This window comes from Anser brachyrhynchus (assembly GCF_964034855.1).
Source record: "Anser brachyrhynchus genome assembly, chromosome: Z".
Taxonomy (NCBI): domain Eukaryota; kingdom Metazoa; phylum Chordata; class Aves; order Anseriformes; family Anatidae; genus Anser; species Anser brachyrhynchus.
Genome location: NC_137697.1, coordinates 70,530,332 through 70,548,181, shown reverse-complemented (window position 1 = coordinate 70,548,181; position 17,850 = coordinate 70,530,332). Strand labels below are relative to the sequence as shown.

The following is a 17,850-nucleotide window of genomic DNA, read 5'->3' as shown; positions in this document are numbered from 1 at the left end:
AAAGCGCCAACATGGATTCCTGGTCCCCAGGCATGGTTCACCAGGCTGCGCAGAGACATCGTGGATTATTTGCATGGAGATGAACGGACACAAGCGTCTCGCTGAGATTAGTGAGACATGACGCTTTCGTATTTTATCACAACTGCTTATCCATGTCAAAATCCCAGGGTGTGCTGCATTTTCACTGGTTCTTATCCTCTCCTTTAGGAGGATACAATCACCCACTCAAGAAGCAGAAATAGTGCATGACTAACTATGTCACGGAACAAATGATTAGCACTAAGTAGCTTGTGCTAGCTGTTTGCAAACAATCCATGTGCCGACAATTATACTGAAGCAATTTTGTGAATACCTAACTCCATGCATTTTGCATAACTCAAGATGGGCTCCCAGATCGTTAAATCCGTAACTTTTGTCTCATTTGCTAAACTCACAAACTCTGGCAACGTGAGGCTGGACCACGATGCTGTCCGTGGCATGGCACTGGCAAGGGCGGTGGGAGGGATGGTGGCTCCAACAGGAGAGGTGCCGCTCACGACAAGCCACAGCTGCGGTGCCCTGAGGGTTTGCAAGCCATCAAGTGCAGGGGAGGGCAGCCGCACGCAGGCAGATCCACAAATACAGATGTTGTGTTTCCAGATCTGCAGTTATGCAAACCAGGATGCTGATTTGCCCCAGCTGTACCCAGCCCGCACACAGAGATCCCCATCTAGCTGCCAGCATGCACTCATTGGGTTCATTATAGCAAAAGATAAGGGCCAGCACGTCACCCACCTGCTGACGTCACGGTGTAAGAGCTGACCTGACGAGTGCCTAGCCTTGATGCAAGACTTTTTTAGAGATGAGCAGTGAGGGAGAAGGCATCTCGTGTGTTGGTAGGCAGCTCAGCGCTGACAGGAGTTTATTGATTCCTTTGGTGCAGAGTATTTGAGTGTTTTGTTTCATGGAAATGTGTAGCCCTCTCAGATTCTAAAACACAAAGCTCTTAAAAAATAAATTAAATACCCAATGTACTTGGGTAATAGGTGCTTTTCAGTGAGTGGAACGGTCTTCAGCTGTCACAGGGTTGTGCAAACCTCACATAACCTCAAGGAGGAGATGCAGTATTTTGTAGGAGGGGGATGTTGAGGTAGTGGAGATTTAAAGGAGTTGCCACAGAGAAGGTCAAGTCAGTACAGAAGAGAAAACTAGATTTGTAAAGACCTTTCCCCTCATTCCCACACTGCAAAGTGTTCTGCCCATCAATAACATCCAGCCTGCTAAATGGCTGCTGTTAGTTTCATTACCTTCTCATAAACGAAGCCAACCCCAGTAACCTGCCACAACATTTTTTTCCTTTTCCCCCTCAAGGAACATAAAGTAGCAGTGCAAACAAGTTTTTGCATAAATAGGATGTCCATCTTTGCTTACAATTCCATCACAATGCTCTGCGCAGTTGGTCCTTATTACTTTTTTTTTTTCTGTAAGAGTAAAAAGTATATTGAATTTCTCCATCACCACAGGTTTTGCTAGTAAGAGCAGTACGCTGAATTATTGGTATCGATATGCTATTAAGTTTTTCGTTAACAAGGGAAGATCTAGTATTTCTTTGGCACTGTATGTATTTCCTTTTTTTTTCCTTTTTTTTTTTGCCCCGACTCTGTGCAGTGTAATAGCATGCATTTGGGTGGATATGCCAAAGGAAGGGGGAAGCTGCAGGTGACTCCATCTCCATGAGATTTCCGAGGGGAAAGAGCCTAGCCCTCACTTCCGGGGCAGCTGTGGCATTCTGCTACAATAGCAGAAAGGGACCTACAGGGCAAAACTGATGAGCTTATTCTGACAGCATAATGCTGGAGCCAACTGCACTTGCCATGGGCAGAGCCGGACTAAAAGAGACTTGGCCCATGCCAGCATCTTGTGATCAGCGCTAGCTGCTGTCAAGCGATGGTGGCAGACAGCAGTACAAGTCCTCAGTACAGCCAGATGGTCCTGTCAAGCACGGTGTGCTGTTTTTCCCAATGTGTGTGGTCATATATTTATCTTCAGTCTGTGCCCACTATCACATGCCAATGCATACGAATGGGTACCTTGCTTCAAGTCTAGAAAGCATCAATTGCCATTGCTCCTCTGGGTCCAGACTCAGTGGCCGGTGCAAAGGAGGGATAAATAGGTATCATTCATATTTTACAGTGACTTACAATCTCCATAAGTTTATCATTGGTCTGAATGTCCATGTTAGGTGCAAGATAAATGAAAACATGGTAGCTATAATCAGTGCAAATATTTGTGCACAGTAGAGAGATGATGGTACTGTATATTTTCCGTCAAGTGTTTAAGTGAGAACAGTAGACTGAGTCACAAAATGAAACTGTAAATGTCCACCCGATGGTCTTGCCCTTTATACATAAAGGGCTGAAGCAGTCACGGGGGGTGACTAGATGTATTCTCCCAACCCCCACCACAGTACCATGTGTAAACCCTGTCTGTTCTGTGCACTGTCTATTACCTTAAGGTCTGGTTTCTTCATTGTGTACATGCGACTCTGTTGGAACACAATGGATTATTAGTAACTTGTTTACCCACTTAGAACTAATGAAGAAACTGCAGAATACTAAAGCTTGCAGGCATCAGGTCCCAGTGAGGCAAGCATCACTGGGTCAATAAAAAAGACAGACCAGCGCGCTGTGAGTAGTGCAATGGTGCAAATGTCCAAATTATTTAACAGTAACCCATAAAATAAATGGATGCTTGTTACCGCACACATTGTTTTATCTATGGAGGCAGCTGTGTCTAGCACAGGAATGAACAGGAGTTTTGAGCCCTAGATTCTGCTTCTGGCAAAATCTTGGTATATCCTCCAAGACATGAAACTTAACGTCTTGTTCTTTTTTCCTTTTTCCCCTTGGATCCTTCCCTGTGCAAAGAGACATGAAATATTTATCTTGCTGTAAGCTGTAGGACGTCTAGGGCAGCAAGCCACTCCACAAAGGCATCTGTGCCCTGTGGTGCTCACTCACACACTGCATCACGGTGGGGCTTGTCCCACAGCAAGGCTCTTGCTTACAAAGGGAGCACGAGGCAGGGCAGGGATTTCAGACCAGATTGCCCAGTTTCTGTATTTGACACCCATCCAGGGCCTGTGTCTCCTGCTCCTCCTGCTCTCCATCCGAGCTTGGAAGCAGTGTGCCGCGCAGCCTGTCGCACGCTAGTGTGGGTGGCTGCAAAGTGCATGGTTGGAAGCTCAAACGCTTCTGCCTTTGGTGGTAGGGGAGCTCCGGATCACAGGATCATGCCTTACATCTCTACTGCATGCCCGGGAGATAGATCGGTAGTGTGTGACGAAACTTCCAAATTGTATTACGGTTGTCTTGTGTTTTTGTTGGTGGTGGGTTTTGTTGTTGCTGCTTGTTGTTTGTGACAGTGAATCCAGGATTGGGAAGGAAAAACAGGGAGCAGCAACTGAAAATTGAAAGTGGATGTAAGTCACTAGGCTTTGCAGCATTTCCAAAAGTCGCACGTTCGTCTCCTATTGAAGGCTCATAAATCTGCAGCCTGCGAGCTAACAAGCATCCCGCCTCCCGGTTTATTCATTTTATCCTCCTGAAGTAATTGCCAGCGCTGGGTGGCGCATCACTCTCTGCTGCTGCTGGCTGTCTCCTGCCCAGGAGGGCAGCCTCCATGGAGTGGGACAAGGCCTCCATGGGGAACTGAGGCCTCGGGGCAGCCTCCAGGCAGCCTCCAGGCAGGCCTCGGCTGCCTTCCAACGGGAGCCTGGCCCCAGGTGGCCCCCTCAGCCTCAGCCCCACCGGGAGGCTGCAGCCCCGGAACACCCAGGGGGGAAATACCCTGAGGAGGGAGGAAGCCCTCAGGGCTGCCCGTTTGGAAAATAAATGTAAAAATCTGCAGTATTTGTTTTTAAAAGAGGTGCTCAATTAGGAGTTTCCTCCTCCTCACGCCTTTCCCCTAAGAGGCAATTATAACTCTTTGTGATTTCCCAGCTTTCTAATTAAATCCTTGGTGTATTAAATAGGAAACCTCAAGCGGAGATATTTAAATGCTATTCCTGATTTTTAGCCAAGCAAGTACACACAGAATTCACCTTAGAGCCATGATTTAAATGTCTAGCCTCAGAAGGATGAACTACTAACTTAATCTGTGCTGGCCTCATTGAACAGAGTTAAGAGATCAGTCTTTGCAAGCTTAATTCCCAGCTTTCTTTCCTACAAAAAAATCAATATAGAGTAAAATGCACCTGTAGGTGAAATTAATCCCGTGCGACATGCCCGGAACAAGGCACAGCAAACAAGGATGCAGTGATGAGCTGGTCCTGGCTTTCTGAGGAGCAAGACGCAGATCAGCATTCATTTCTCCCACTGTACCTTGCCATATAGAGCTGTCATTTTGGTAAGCGCGTGCTCACACCCCACAGGCGCTTCTCCAGCACGCAGGGACATCTGGAGATGTGGATGCTAACTTGGTGGCTGGTCACTGTGCTCGAGGAGCAGCAGCACCCAGCACCCTGCATCACTTCATTGTATGGCCTCGGGAAGAACAAGAAAGGCTTTTTGGTTGAATTGCCACCTCCTTCCCCGTTTGTCCCCAGGATCAAATGGCCTAGTTTCACTCTGCTGGGCTGCAAACACCGGATAGCACTGAACAGACTGTTGGCAGGTATATAGTCATTTGTAAAAATAACGAGACACGGGACAGAGCTTCTGCAAGTACAGGGAATGCAAATGCACTGGGCGAGTTGAAGACACTTTTAAGCCAGGCTGCAGTTGGACCAGTGGGTGAAAAAAGTGCTCCAGATTTTGTTCCTTGCTGCAGGTGTTAGTGGTGAATAAAATTTAATTGGATAAAGTGCTGCATGGGTAGAGGGGTACATAGCCACAAGGACAATAGCAGCTGTTATAGAACGGGATCAAACTTCTTTTACCTTCATAACCTGAATCAGCCTTCTCTGTACTCACTTTACATTCTACATTTTCTCCTGGATTCATTTCTTTTTGTTTGGACAGAATTTTGCTCATGTCTAAAAAGTTAGGTCTAATTGAAAGTGTGCTCATAGCCTCTAGTGCTTGTGAAAAAGCAGCATTTTCTAGTGATGGACTGCAACAGGTCCATCGTGCTGATGGCAAGGTAGGAGCTGTTGTAACAGAGCCAGGATGGTAATGTCATTGCAAAAGCTCTTTATACAGAGGAGCTCAGCAGGGTTGACTTGCCAAGGAAGCTGGTGGAGAACAATGCTTGGCAATGTGCATTGTAATTACAGCTTGGGTTGCCAAATTCTCTATAACTCTTTGCATAGTAGTCCTCAAGAGTGAGGCATCAGAGCAAACACCGCATGCAATCAGCATGAGCTATGGAAATATGTTCAATATGCAAAGCCAAGAATTTAGTGTTAGTCTAATTAATGTCCTAGCAGTCTAATCAAAGTAGTATTACTGGTCACACAGCAATGATATTAACACTTAGAGAGAAATTATCCGAATATTACAGCTCATTCTCAGCAATGACATCATTGGAATTACCATGCACACACTTCTGGTATCTCTTTTCTCAGGTGTTAGGCTCACCTTTCCATGCATCTCTGGGATCCCAGGTCAACATCAGACCTCCTTTAGGGAGTCAGAGCGAGAGTGTGTTCTCAGGGGCGGTTTAATTGGTTTAATGGGAAGTAGTGTGTGTCCAGCGATCTCTGAAGGGAGAAGTATTATGTTGATGGTTGGAGTTTGTTTGTCCCCTGAGTTTACTTTTGGTCATTTCTGTATGTTTGCTAGTGCTGTCTGCATATCTGCCGGAAATAGTTGACAATTTCTCATTCATTTGCACTTCCATCTTACATATGCATTTATGGTATGTGGGGACATAAAACATGTTGCATACTTATTCTGTGCTCTCCCTAAAACCAATTTTTCTCAGCTCGCAAAGTTGTAGTCTCTTATTGACTGGTAACTGACCATTGGTGAGTGGTGATTTTTAGCTCTGGCACCTCTTGTGCCATCCTGTGCTTTCAGTGTCAAGACTTGTGCTGTCATCTTGTGATAATACTGTAGTGGGTTTACGTGGCAAGGTTTTGGTAGCAGGGGGCCATAGGGGTGGCTTCTGTGAGAAGGATCTAGAAGCTGCCCCATGTTAGGTAAGGGCCCCACTGCTGACCAGAGCTGAGCCAATAAGTGATGTTGTTTTGCACCTCTGTGCAATACACCTCTGTGTATTTAAGACAGGGAAAAAAACCCTGCGCCACACAGCAGCTGGAAGAGTGAGAGGAGTGAGGAACAGCCTTGCAGGTGCCAAGGTCAGTGAAGAAGGAGGGGGAGAGGTGCTCCGGGCGCCGGAGCAGAAGTCCCCCGCGGCCTGTGGTGAGGACCATGGTGGAGCAGGCTGTCCCCCTGCAGCCCATGGAGTACCACGGTGGAGCAGGGTTCTACGCTGCAGCCCGTGGAGGAGACCACGGTGGAGCAGGTGGACCTGCACCGACGGAGGCTGTGGCCTGTGGAGGACCCCTGCCGGAGCAGATTCCAGGCTGGACCTGTAGCCCGTGGAGAGGAGACCACGCAGGAGCAGGTGACCTGGCAGGAGCTGCTGCCCGTGGGGGATCCAGGTTGGAGCAGTTTGCTCCTGAGGGATGGACCCCATGGTATGGACCCATATCTGGAGAAGTTCTTGAAGAGCTGCTGCCTGTGGGCAGCCCACGCCGGATCAGTTCAGCAAGGACTGCATCCTGTGGGAGGGACCCCACAGCACAGGGGACGAGAGTGACCGAGAAGGAGCGGCGGAGAAGAAGCGCTATAGACTGACCATAACCCCCATTCCCCTGTTCCTCTGCACCGCTCGGGGGGAGGAGGTGGAAGAGGGTGGATGGGGGGGAAGGTGCTTTTGGTTTCTTTCCTTTGTTTCTCGCTTCTCTAGCTTGTTAGTAATAGGCAATAAATCTTACTATCTCCCTATGCTGAGTCTGTTTTGCCCGTCACAATAATTACTGCCTGATCTCCCTGTCCTTATCTCAACCCTTGAGCCCTTTTCATCGTATTTTCTCCCCGTTCCTCTTTCAGGAGGGGGAGTGAGAGAGCGGCTGTGGTGGAGCTCAGCCGTCCACCTGAGTAAAACCACCACAAATACTTATGTGGGTCCTTGATACAAGCCCTCCTGTATTTTGTTTCTTTTGTTTGTTTGTTTTGTTTTTGTTTCCAGTGGCCTTTGAGCTGCGATTTCTTGATAAGTCAACTAACATTTTATTACTGCTGCCAGATGACACTTACCTGACTCCTCTATCTAAGGTTGTTAGTAATCACTCTAAAAGATAGTAATAGTAAGAAGAGCTCTTCCGTTCAAAGATGGACATGGAGTGCTCTGGTAGCCACCTAAAACATTACCTTCAAGCTAAGACAGCAGCACTGGTGTGTTAGAAGAATTCCTTTACAGCAACAGACACTTCTGATGCACCTCAGATGTTAGGAGGGCCAGGATGGAGGAGGCAGATCTGTAACTTTGCAACCCCAAAGTGCTTACATTGTCCTCTCCCATGTGCTGCCATGGTTTTGGGTCTACTGCTGGCTGCACTTCAGCTTTCTCTGTTCACTACCAGAGACCTGCTCTCCATTCACTACCAGAGACCATCTATTCCGGCTGCACCCTGAGAGCAGGATCTGGTGGTGAGATGCTTAGGTCGCCCTTGCCCTCCATGCAGCCCCACTAGATCCAGCAAGACCTCTGCAGTTAGAGGTTTGCTTTGGCATCACTTTAACACAGAGACCTTTTGACTGATCATAGAATCATAGAATGACTCTGATTTGAAGGGACCTTAAAGATCACCCAGTTCCAACCCCCCTGCAGTGGGCAGGGATGCCACCCACTAGATCAGGTTGCTGAGGGCCTCTTCCAGCCTGGTCTTAAACACCTCCAGGGATGGGGCATCCACAGCTTCTCTGGGCAATAACTGATGGCCAGGGTGTGAAAAACACCAGAGTCTGTAATTGCATCACTCAACTGAGGAGCACACAGACACCCTTAGACAGCCTGCTGAAGAGCTATGAGTTGATTGAATGTCACATCTTGATTGAATGTACCTTTAAAGGAAGAATTAAATTCTACTAAGTGTTGTTTTCCAACCATCCATGCTTGCAGTGGCGTTCACATGAACCCCCAAAAGATATGCTTCTGTGGAACTGTCCCTGTACTTTGCATCCTTTGCAAGCATGGAAGGACTTGTGATTGGTCTTCTTGTGTGTAGCATAAACGCCAGATGAGAAATCCTGCTCATGGGCATGACGGTCTAGGTGAGGTCAGCTACAAGAAAATGTCTTACTGGGAAATGGCATTGTAAAGGAAGCCTGAGGCAAAGCTAGCAAAGATCTTATTGGGCGTATGTGCGTATGATGGTATGTGCGCACTTTGGTGCAACAACCTGATTCTGTATTGGTGTTGAGCTTCTAGAAAATAATGCCGCGCAGTAACGAATTGTCTGTTTTGGCTAATATGTGCATTTAATATCACCTGGCATCTTTTATACAATTGTTTACAAGGGCTTTGCAGACACCAACTACAAATCACACCTTCCCACAAAAAGGAGGATTCCTCATGTAACTGTTGATATAAGAAAAGAACAAATAATTATTTACAAATGTCATGAATTAATGGCTGGGTTAAGAGCAGGTAGTAATAATTTGGATTCCCTACAAACAGTGTATTCTTTAAAAGCAAGAAAATATCTCATCTCCCACTTTTGTATCTCCCATTTACAGTACGCTAGCACTTGGGAGCCAGAGCCACTCACAGACAAGGACCTGGTCAACTCTTTCTCCCATACAAAGCACACCACAGAGTTTCTCTAGAGCATTGTATTGGCATTTTAATGATGGAGAAAAGCCTGTTATGGAGAATTAATGCAACTCCCCCTGATCTATTTGTGTTAGCAATCATCTGTCTTCTAACTGTAAAAAGACATTTTAGGGAAGGAAAAACTATTTTGGGTCTTAGCACCTGTATGAAATATTCTTTGTTGAACTTTTTTTTTTTCATTTTTTCTTTTTTTTCCCCTGGAGCAAAGAACACCTTGAAGTTTTTGAAGTAATATTACTTATGATAATTTATAAGTGGCTATGGAGATAAATGATGGGCCTTACTTTCCAAGAACAGCTGAATGTTCATATTTTATACTGCCTGTTTGACCTTGTAGAGAACTGTATATATTAGGATTAGATTGGAATATTTGTATGTAGCCATTAGAGATGCTGAGCAACACAAAGTCATGACTGTCTAAGTAGAGAAATCATTCTGAGGACGAACTAAGTCAAGCCTTAAATTAATCTAACTGTAGTGGGTTTGTGTGTTGTTTCTTTTTAAATCAACAGTCGTTGCCTTGTTAGGATCTGCTGATAAGCGTTGCCTGGACAGATGCCAGGCTTTTTTTGCTGCAAGAATCAGAACAGCTTTCACTAGTTTAAGCAGGCTTTTCTCTCTCAGAAACTTTGAAACTGTTTGCAAAAAATAGCCTCTACTTTTGGGATCTACCATGTTTCAAATGATGCTATATATGATGAGGTGTATATGTGAGGGCAGAAGATATGCAAAACACGAAAAAAGAGGAATTAGTAAAGTCATCCTCCTCTTCTTGGGCCAACACAGGAGAAATTCATTTGCTTGATAGAGGCTTGTTCTTAAGCTGATGAATAGTCCTAATCATCTGTGGATGGGATTTTCTTCCCTAGAGAACCAAAAGATGGGACTGTTTTGCTGTTTAAATAGCAGAAGACACTGGTATTTTTAATCATACTGATGCTGCTTAAGTAGATGTTTAAGTGTTTTTCTGGATGAAGGCCTAGAAGCTGAATCTAATGGTTAGTGATGTCTGTGACAAGCCTTTGGGGGCTTAGCTGGGACTGGAAGAAAGCCCGGAAGCAGCATTACACCAGAGCCCGGCCCACTGTGCTCTTCACAGAGGAGCAGTGGATGTGTGCCTGCCCTGCCCACCACTCTTGGCTCTGCAGGAGCTGCACTGGAGGGGAAAGAAATAACTGCCCTGAGGCTGAGCTCTGGTGGGAGACCTTCTTTCCACCTGTGGAAAACACTGCAGCTGAACAGAAGAATGGATTTTGAGGAAAAAGTCTGGATGTTGCACACGTGATTGTGAGAACCTGCAGATGAGTGAGTGACTTCTGGGCCATAGTCTCCATCTCGGGCAGAACAGGTTTCTTACTGCCCTGACTTCGCAGCACAGCAGTGGATTTGCTGGAGCACACCTTTCCTCTCTCCCCAGTGCTACACATCCAGATGCACAGAGGACGAACACACAACCAGGGCCATCCCAACAAGAAATCAAGACTTGGTTGTGTGCAAAGGGCTGTGGTCTCCCATTAGTCCTTGGAGCTCTCTTGACCCTTCAGCACAAGCACAGCATTTGACACCAAGGACACGCTGAGCTCTTCAGGCTAATGACTGAGGCAGGGATATTTTCTTTGCGTGGAAGATATGGAGAGCTTTAAGCTTCCCTTATCAATGGTTGTGGGGTGAGACCATCAGTGACCCTGGTGAAGGGAGAGGAAGTGTTACCACTCTTCTGACTCCCCACCACTCTTCCGAGTGTACCACGCAGAAGTGGTGCAGTGGGCAGCTCAGTGGCTGGTTGGGCAGGTTGGCAGGACCTCACCATCTAGAGTGCTTCCTGCACCCTGCCAACACAAAATCCTCTGTGAAACATTGCAGTTTCAGCAGAAAGGTGGATATCAAAGGAAAAATATATATATACTTCATAGCATCTTTCATTATGGCATGAAAGGAAAGGTAATAAGTTATCACTTAGCCCCTAGGGAACTGGGTTTTAAGCCTAAAATTTATAATTTCAACCATAGAATAAAGATCTCCCTGGATTTTGAGGCTGCAACATCAGTTTGCTCACTGCTGCCATTTAGCTCTGTTTGTAAAGCTGCGAGTCCCCACAGTTGCGCTGAAAACCAGAAGGCTTTTTTTTTTCCTTTAGCAGAACTTTCTCTGATGTAATTATATATCCTGTTGTCTCTTTTTTGTTTCTTATCATAAATAAATATTTTAGTACTGTCTTTGCCCCTGAGAATCAGTGGGGAATAATATTTTCAGTGTATTATTTACTTTTATACAGTTGGCAAAAAATACTCGCATACATGCTTTTAGCTTTGCTAATGAATCTATCATAATGTCAAATAAAATGTTACTGTGACCATGCCTAATTAGCATTACAGTTTTGGTTGAAGAGATAAATGGTCAGATTCTTCAGGGTACAGTCTAGCTCCAGGCATTGGTTGTGCTCACAAGATTTGCAATGGCTAAGAACAATTCTACAGACCACTGAAACAGAGCCTTGGAAAATAATGCATTAATGAAATGCAAATCATGTTTCAGTTGTTAAATGAACCTACTATCTCAGGTATCTCAGGCAATGAAACTAAAAGCTGTTCTGGTTGTGATACAGAAATCAAATAAGTAGCTACTGTCTCTTTTGATGTAGGAAAGTGAAGCACATCAGACCATGTAAAGTTTTATATTCTATGAGTAGCTTGGTCCAAAGCCCACTGAAAGTCAGTGGAAAGACCATTGGTATCTGATCCAAAGGCGATTAGTCAGAAATTAAGGATTCTAGGCCTGTTCCTTACCCATTAAAACTGAAGTCAAGTTCATTATGGCTGGTTTATAAAACAGAAACTAATGATGTGCAGCAAGAAATTAAGTCTTCATAAACATAGAAAATGTTTTTGCTAGTGAGGCTATGCAAATACATTATTAAAAATAAATCACAATTAACATTATTCAAATGAGTTTTAGTTCTCTGTGTAATTTAGAGAAAAACTGATGCAAGCCATAACCTTTAATGACAGCTTAAAGTCAAATTTAAGCAAAGCAATTGATTTTCTATACAAAATTTCATTGACAGTTTGACTGAAGTAGTCAGACTTTAATAATTTCCAAAGTCAAGTAATAAAGGTGTCTGCCTAAGAACTTTGATAATGATGGATGGGCATAGTTCAATATACTGGTATTATCTCATAAATCTTCTATTTCAGGATAAGTACAAAGTTATACACATCTAAATTATCATTTAAGTTGTCAAAACCCTTTGCAATTAACCTATGCGGCTTCCGGGATCGGTGCTGAATCACTGAATAAACAATTTTTGGAAGTTCTTCATTAAAAAACAATAATTGTTTATTTTTTTAGAACAATGAATTAACAAAAATACATAAAAGAATTAAGAACACTGCAATATCAAAGTCTGTATCCTTACATCCTGATTTTTTGTAATTTTTTCAGGCCTCATATGTTCAATTGCATCCTACAAATGAAAAATAAACCTTTCAAATAAATATTAAAAGGGTGTTAATTCCATACATCTCTGTATAAACCAGTAAAATCAACCAGCAGCTCTCAAGAGCTGGCCAGAGAGAGTTCTTGTCTGAGCTGTGAACCAGCGTTGCTGACTGAGTTTTCCTGTGCTGAATCCCAATACAGAACAGACATTAACTGCTGGTACAACAAAATTGCCTCTTCCTTCCCAAAGTCTACAGGGGTGTTTGCATGGTGGGCTGAGGATTGGCTGAAGGTTAAGCAAAAGATAGACACCTACTAGATGAGTGTTATGCATATCATAGTATCAGAAGAGTTCTGAAGACGAATTTGCAGTCAGTTCCCTTCAAACTACCATCTGGTCCCAGTACATTAAATGAAGAAAAGATAAGTGTGTTTGGTAGGGCTGAAAGTTGACCAAGCATGTTAACAAGGAATCTAGCAATTAATAAATCATTGTGATGAGTGCCCATGTAGATATACCTGTTGCCTTTAGAAAGTGCCAACTGAAACATGGATAGTTTAACATCAAGAACTAGTTTTAAAAGCACGTTTGGCCTAAAACAGGTTAACCTAAACCCATCTCTATTCAATGAAAAAGCAGTGTCTCAATACAAGAACAGTCTGTTGGACTACCTTGGCACACCTAACTATTTTGCACATAAGAAACAGACCAGCATGAAAGCTATTCAGGACTAACCCTGTAGCTGCCCTACTAGGTAGTGAGTCCGTCTCACACCTGAGACTACCCACAAGTCTGATGGAAACTGTCATCATCTGCACAGCTGAGTAAAATTAAATCCAGTTTTCCAGCCCCAAAGGAGACTTTCCCATTCTCTGGGCTATGTGCGCTTGGTACTATGTTTGCTGTAGGTGCAGTGTGATGCCCAGTGACCCTAAGGCGTAATTTGTACCTTTCGTATGTCTTTTTCGTATGTCTTTCAAAGTGTTTTAATACTGGAAGAACTGTGCTATGGACAAGGAGAATTCTTACATAGTGTGAAGCCTAGTGCATAAGCACTGGGCTTACCATGGTGCAGGTAGGCCTTCAACGATCTGAACCTGCTGGGTAAGATGGAGCGCTATTTCTCATGCAGTCTTACCCATACTGCCAACTGCGAGTGATCCCCAAAATGTGTTGCAACCCACAGTGCCAGTGCACGGCATCAGAGCTAATTGCCATGGTCCAAAACAAGACCAGGAACAAAGTAAGCAGGGCAAATGCTCATGTTTGTTTCATAGGGTGGCTTTATTCAGCAGTATGGACACAGACATTCTTGCTGAATTCTGTCAATCATCAGTACAGGGCTGTTTTTCTGCATCCATTAGATTTTTTTCTTTTATACCTGCACCTGTATTATAATAGCTATACAACTATGCTTGGGATGATAGGATTCTGAATATACCAGAGAAATTTGATCTTATTAGTACAGGTATGGTCCGGTTGTGTGCTGTCTATGTTCTGTTAAAATGTTCTACTTACATAGAATAACTCATTTCTTAACTAACAAATTAACCATGCCAATAGACTTGCAAAGTTTTCTTGGTTGAAGGCAGATAATATTGTAAAAAATATTCATACTTTTACTTGATCTTGGGCAGAGAGGACACAAGGAAAACTCCTTCTATTCCCTTCTATTTCAAGTGAGTGACAAACTAGAGTTAATTTGCTATATGATCTCATAACCTTAGCAAAAAAAATCTTGTCTTAATTGAATTTTCAGAGAGTAATTTATTCAAATCAGCTTCCCAAATCCAGATCCAGATATTATGCACAAAGCTTTTTTTTTTTTTTTCTGAACTAATCATGTATTTTAATTAATAAGCAATGTTTTCCAGGATAGAACTCACAGAGTCTGCACAGTTTAGCTTCTTGTGCATTCAGTAACTTGTCGTTTATCAAAGAATCAATCCTCTTGCATCTTATTGGCAGTACATGATGTGCATTGATAGTGGACAGTGATCTATTTAATTAGTTTATTCATGTGTCTGTGTAAAAACAGGCCACAGATACCAAAACCAAGACATAACAAAAGAGCTGAGTGCATCTTCAATTACAGTATTCTCTCTATCAAGCTCTGAATTTAAATTATCTGCTCTGGAAAACACATGATGTATTCACATAGCTACAAAGTAACACAGTGAAAGCTTGTTGCTTATAAATGCTGTTTAGCTCTTCAGTTCATTGTTTTCTTGTCTGTATGTTTTTCTCATTCACCTTGCATCTATATCGGAGAGCCAGGATTTTATTTCAGTAAATTTTGAGTTATTCATAATGACATTTCTAAGATCCAACCAAACTGGAGTCTGTAATGATAAAATTCTGTCAAAATCAAAATGACAGCTTTTTATACTAGCTTTAAACAGAGTAAAGGTCTGATCCCACTTATACATAATACATGTTAACTTCTTAAAATGTAAGAGAATGAAGAACAGACCTGAAGTGTGTTTAATAACTTAAGAATGGATAGAAAGATGATAAAATGCAGGAACCTGTGTAGGGTAGCATATGATTTGAAGGAGCATGAATACTGACAAATGTTTAAGCCACAACAAAGATCTCACAAGCAAATTAAATACTGAAGCTGACTTCATAACTCACTTTTTTTTGTTGTTGTTTGTTTCTTGAACAGTCTCATGGCTGGAATCAAATGCCAAAGTAAGTTGGAATAACTTTTTAGTAAAGCTACACTATGGACTGTCAAGTTCTCATCCGAAACCAAGCAATGTAACGCATATATGCTAGCCTGATAGAAGCATTTTGGTAAAGGAGAAAATCATTTCATGCCAGAAATTGTTTGGGTCCCTTCATTTATTCTTGCTTATTGAATCTTCAGATAAAATTTAACTTTATTTTGGGGGTCAGGAAAGGGGGAGGAGTAAGAATAAGGGAAAAAGTGTTCTTGGATGAAATAATAAGAAAGGAAGAAATACTCAAGAGAGCAGATGAATGAACCTCACGTCCTTTCTCTTTTCTCTTTTCCTGGAAGAAACACAGCTAAAAGCAATGATGTTGGGAAATGTAAGCGGCTAAGTTCTATGGTATTATCAACAATATGGAAAAAAATGATATGGAATGGTTATTTATCGAATATTGTCCAGCTCAGAAATCATGGAGCCTGAATATCTTAGCCTCTTGTGCATTCAATAACTTGTCCTTTACCAAAGAATCAATCTTCTCATGTTTTATTGGTAGTACATGATGTGCATTGATTGTAGGTTATGATCTGTTTAATTAGCTTACTCACGTCTGTGTTGAAAAAGTCCCCAAATACCAAAAATAAGAAAGAGATAACTAAAAGAACAGAGAGTTTTTCTTTATTTTTACCTACCTCCATCCGTCTTTAAGTTGACTCCATCCCAGCCAGACCCAGTGCAACTTTTTAACAAAGCACTTGGCAGCATCCATTAAACTAAAATATTAACACCATGACTGAATGCAAACAATAAAGGCATACCTTCTCATATGTCCAGTCAGGAGACCATGGAATTCATCGACTGAGAATGCCAAGAAATCCAAAAGTACAAATGGATTTAAAGAAATACAAATTACTGATTGGAAGAAATACAAATTCTAGGTTGGATATTAGGATAAATTTCTTTACTGAAAGGATTGTGTGGCATTGGAATAGTCTGTCCAGGGAAATGGCTGAATCACCTTCCCTGGACGTCTTCAAGAAACGTGTAGACTTAGAACTTAATAGCATGGTTTAGTGGTGAACTTTAGGACTAAGATAAAGGTTGGACTAGATGGTCTTAGAGGTCTTTTCCAACCTGAGTGATTCTATGAAATTACTGGAAACTTACTCTTTGGTGATTATTGAAGTTGACTCAAACTTCAGGAAGCCAAGGAAACCCATGAAGTCCATTTAAGCTTGGGCTGGTCTAAGTTTCCGTGTTTCTCACACCATTACCTTGATCAACAGGTGATTACTTTGAACAACATGAATGAATATGTGATCTTCATATAAAAGTAAAGCAAACACATTAACTTTGGTTCCAGCATATTTCTAATCGGTATCTTTCATATTTTTGACTACAGAATCCCCTTCACCTGCAAATGAGTTTAGAAAACTCATTGAGTTCTGATGCTGATGTCACTTTCTCAATCCTTGCAATGAACAAGTGGTACAATTTCAGCTTGATGGTATGCCAGGAGGAGTGGAACATCACAGATTTTCTCTTCCTCACACAACAGAGCTCCAAGTTTCACCTAGGATCCATTATAAACATCACAGCAAATCTCACTTCAACCAGAGACCTTCTGAACTACCTACAGTTTTATCTGGAGAGCATCAAAGAAACAACGTCTACTATGGTGATGTTTGGATGCGACATGGAAAAAACAAGGAGAATTTTTGAAATAACTACCCAGTTTGGTGTGATGCCTCCAGAACTTCACTGGATTATTGGGGATTCACAGAATGTAGAAGAACTGAGAACAGAAGGTTTGCCACTTGGTCTCATTGCTCATGGCAAGACAACACAATCAGTCTTTGAGCATTATGTACAGGATGCAATGGAGCTGGTAGCAAGAGCTGTAGCAGCAGCCACCATGATTCAGCCTGAACTAGCTCTTCTTCCAAGCACAATGAATTGCATGGACACAGATGAAAAAAATATCACTTCAGGGCAGTACTTATCAAAGTAAGTTTTCTTTTTCTTTTCTATTTTATAGCTAGCATTTGTGGTATAAAATAAAATCTTAGTTTCCTCTCCTCTTCCCACCGTTCTCCATGGCTTGGCCATAATGCTACCCTCCCTAATATGCGCATTTGTTTCAGTATTTCTTCCTACTTCATTACTGCTGGAGAAATAAACTTAAACTTAGCCACAGAGGAGATGAAGCTAGTTGTGGATGTTGTGGATGACCCTGTTCCATGGCAGTAGAGATATCATAGTAATTGTAGGATAGGTTACAGACTAAGCTCCGAAAGTATCTTGTAATTATGCCTGTGTGTTATGTCTGTGAGGGAAAAGTCAGGACTATTGTCAAATTCCCTCAGGTTTTGAGATACCTGAGAGAATACAAAACACAGTAAGACTATTTGTGCTACCAAAGTAATCACAGAATATAAAAGCAGATGTTTGCTTTCAGGCACTTGGTAGTATGCTTCCATGGGAAAGAAACAAAACAAAACAAAACAAACAAACAAAAACAACAACAACAACAAAACACCCTTGACCATGTCATAGGCCAGTGATGCAGACCAAACTGTCTGGTGCTTGGTACAGGAGGCTTCTCTTTCAGCTTGTAAAACTAGTCCTGTAGACCACTGCACATCACTGTTATGAAGTTATTCCCAAATCCACCTGGGGATTCATGTCTACAAATATTTTGGATTTGAACATAAGGAAAAATGCATGGTTCCTTTTAAAAACAAACAGAACAGTCCTTGCTAAGTATGTGAATTCATCACCTGTTTTACATCCAGTGACTGTTGCATATTTTTCCACCATTACACCTGCTTTTCAGTCTACAGATTTTAATAGACAGGGTTAGGATAAGAGTTCTTGAAGCTTTTGTTATTTTTGCAACTTTTTTTTTTGAAA

General features: G+C 42.5%; 1 protein-coding gene across 1 annotated transcript in view; it reads left to right on the top strand.

The window, feature by feature from the left end:
• Positions 1-17,850, top strand: part of GRIN3A (glutamate ionotropic receptor NMDA type subunit 3A) — a 79,064-nt gene that overhangs the window by 15,409 nt on the left and 45,805 nt on the right. The window contains exon 2 of the mRNA XM_080573363.1: positions 16,340-16,944. Within this exon, the coding sequence (XP_080429489.1) occupies positions 16,340-16,944 (605 nt within the window). The remainder of the gene's footprint in view (positions 1-16,339; positions 16,945-17,850) is intronic.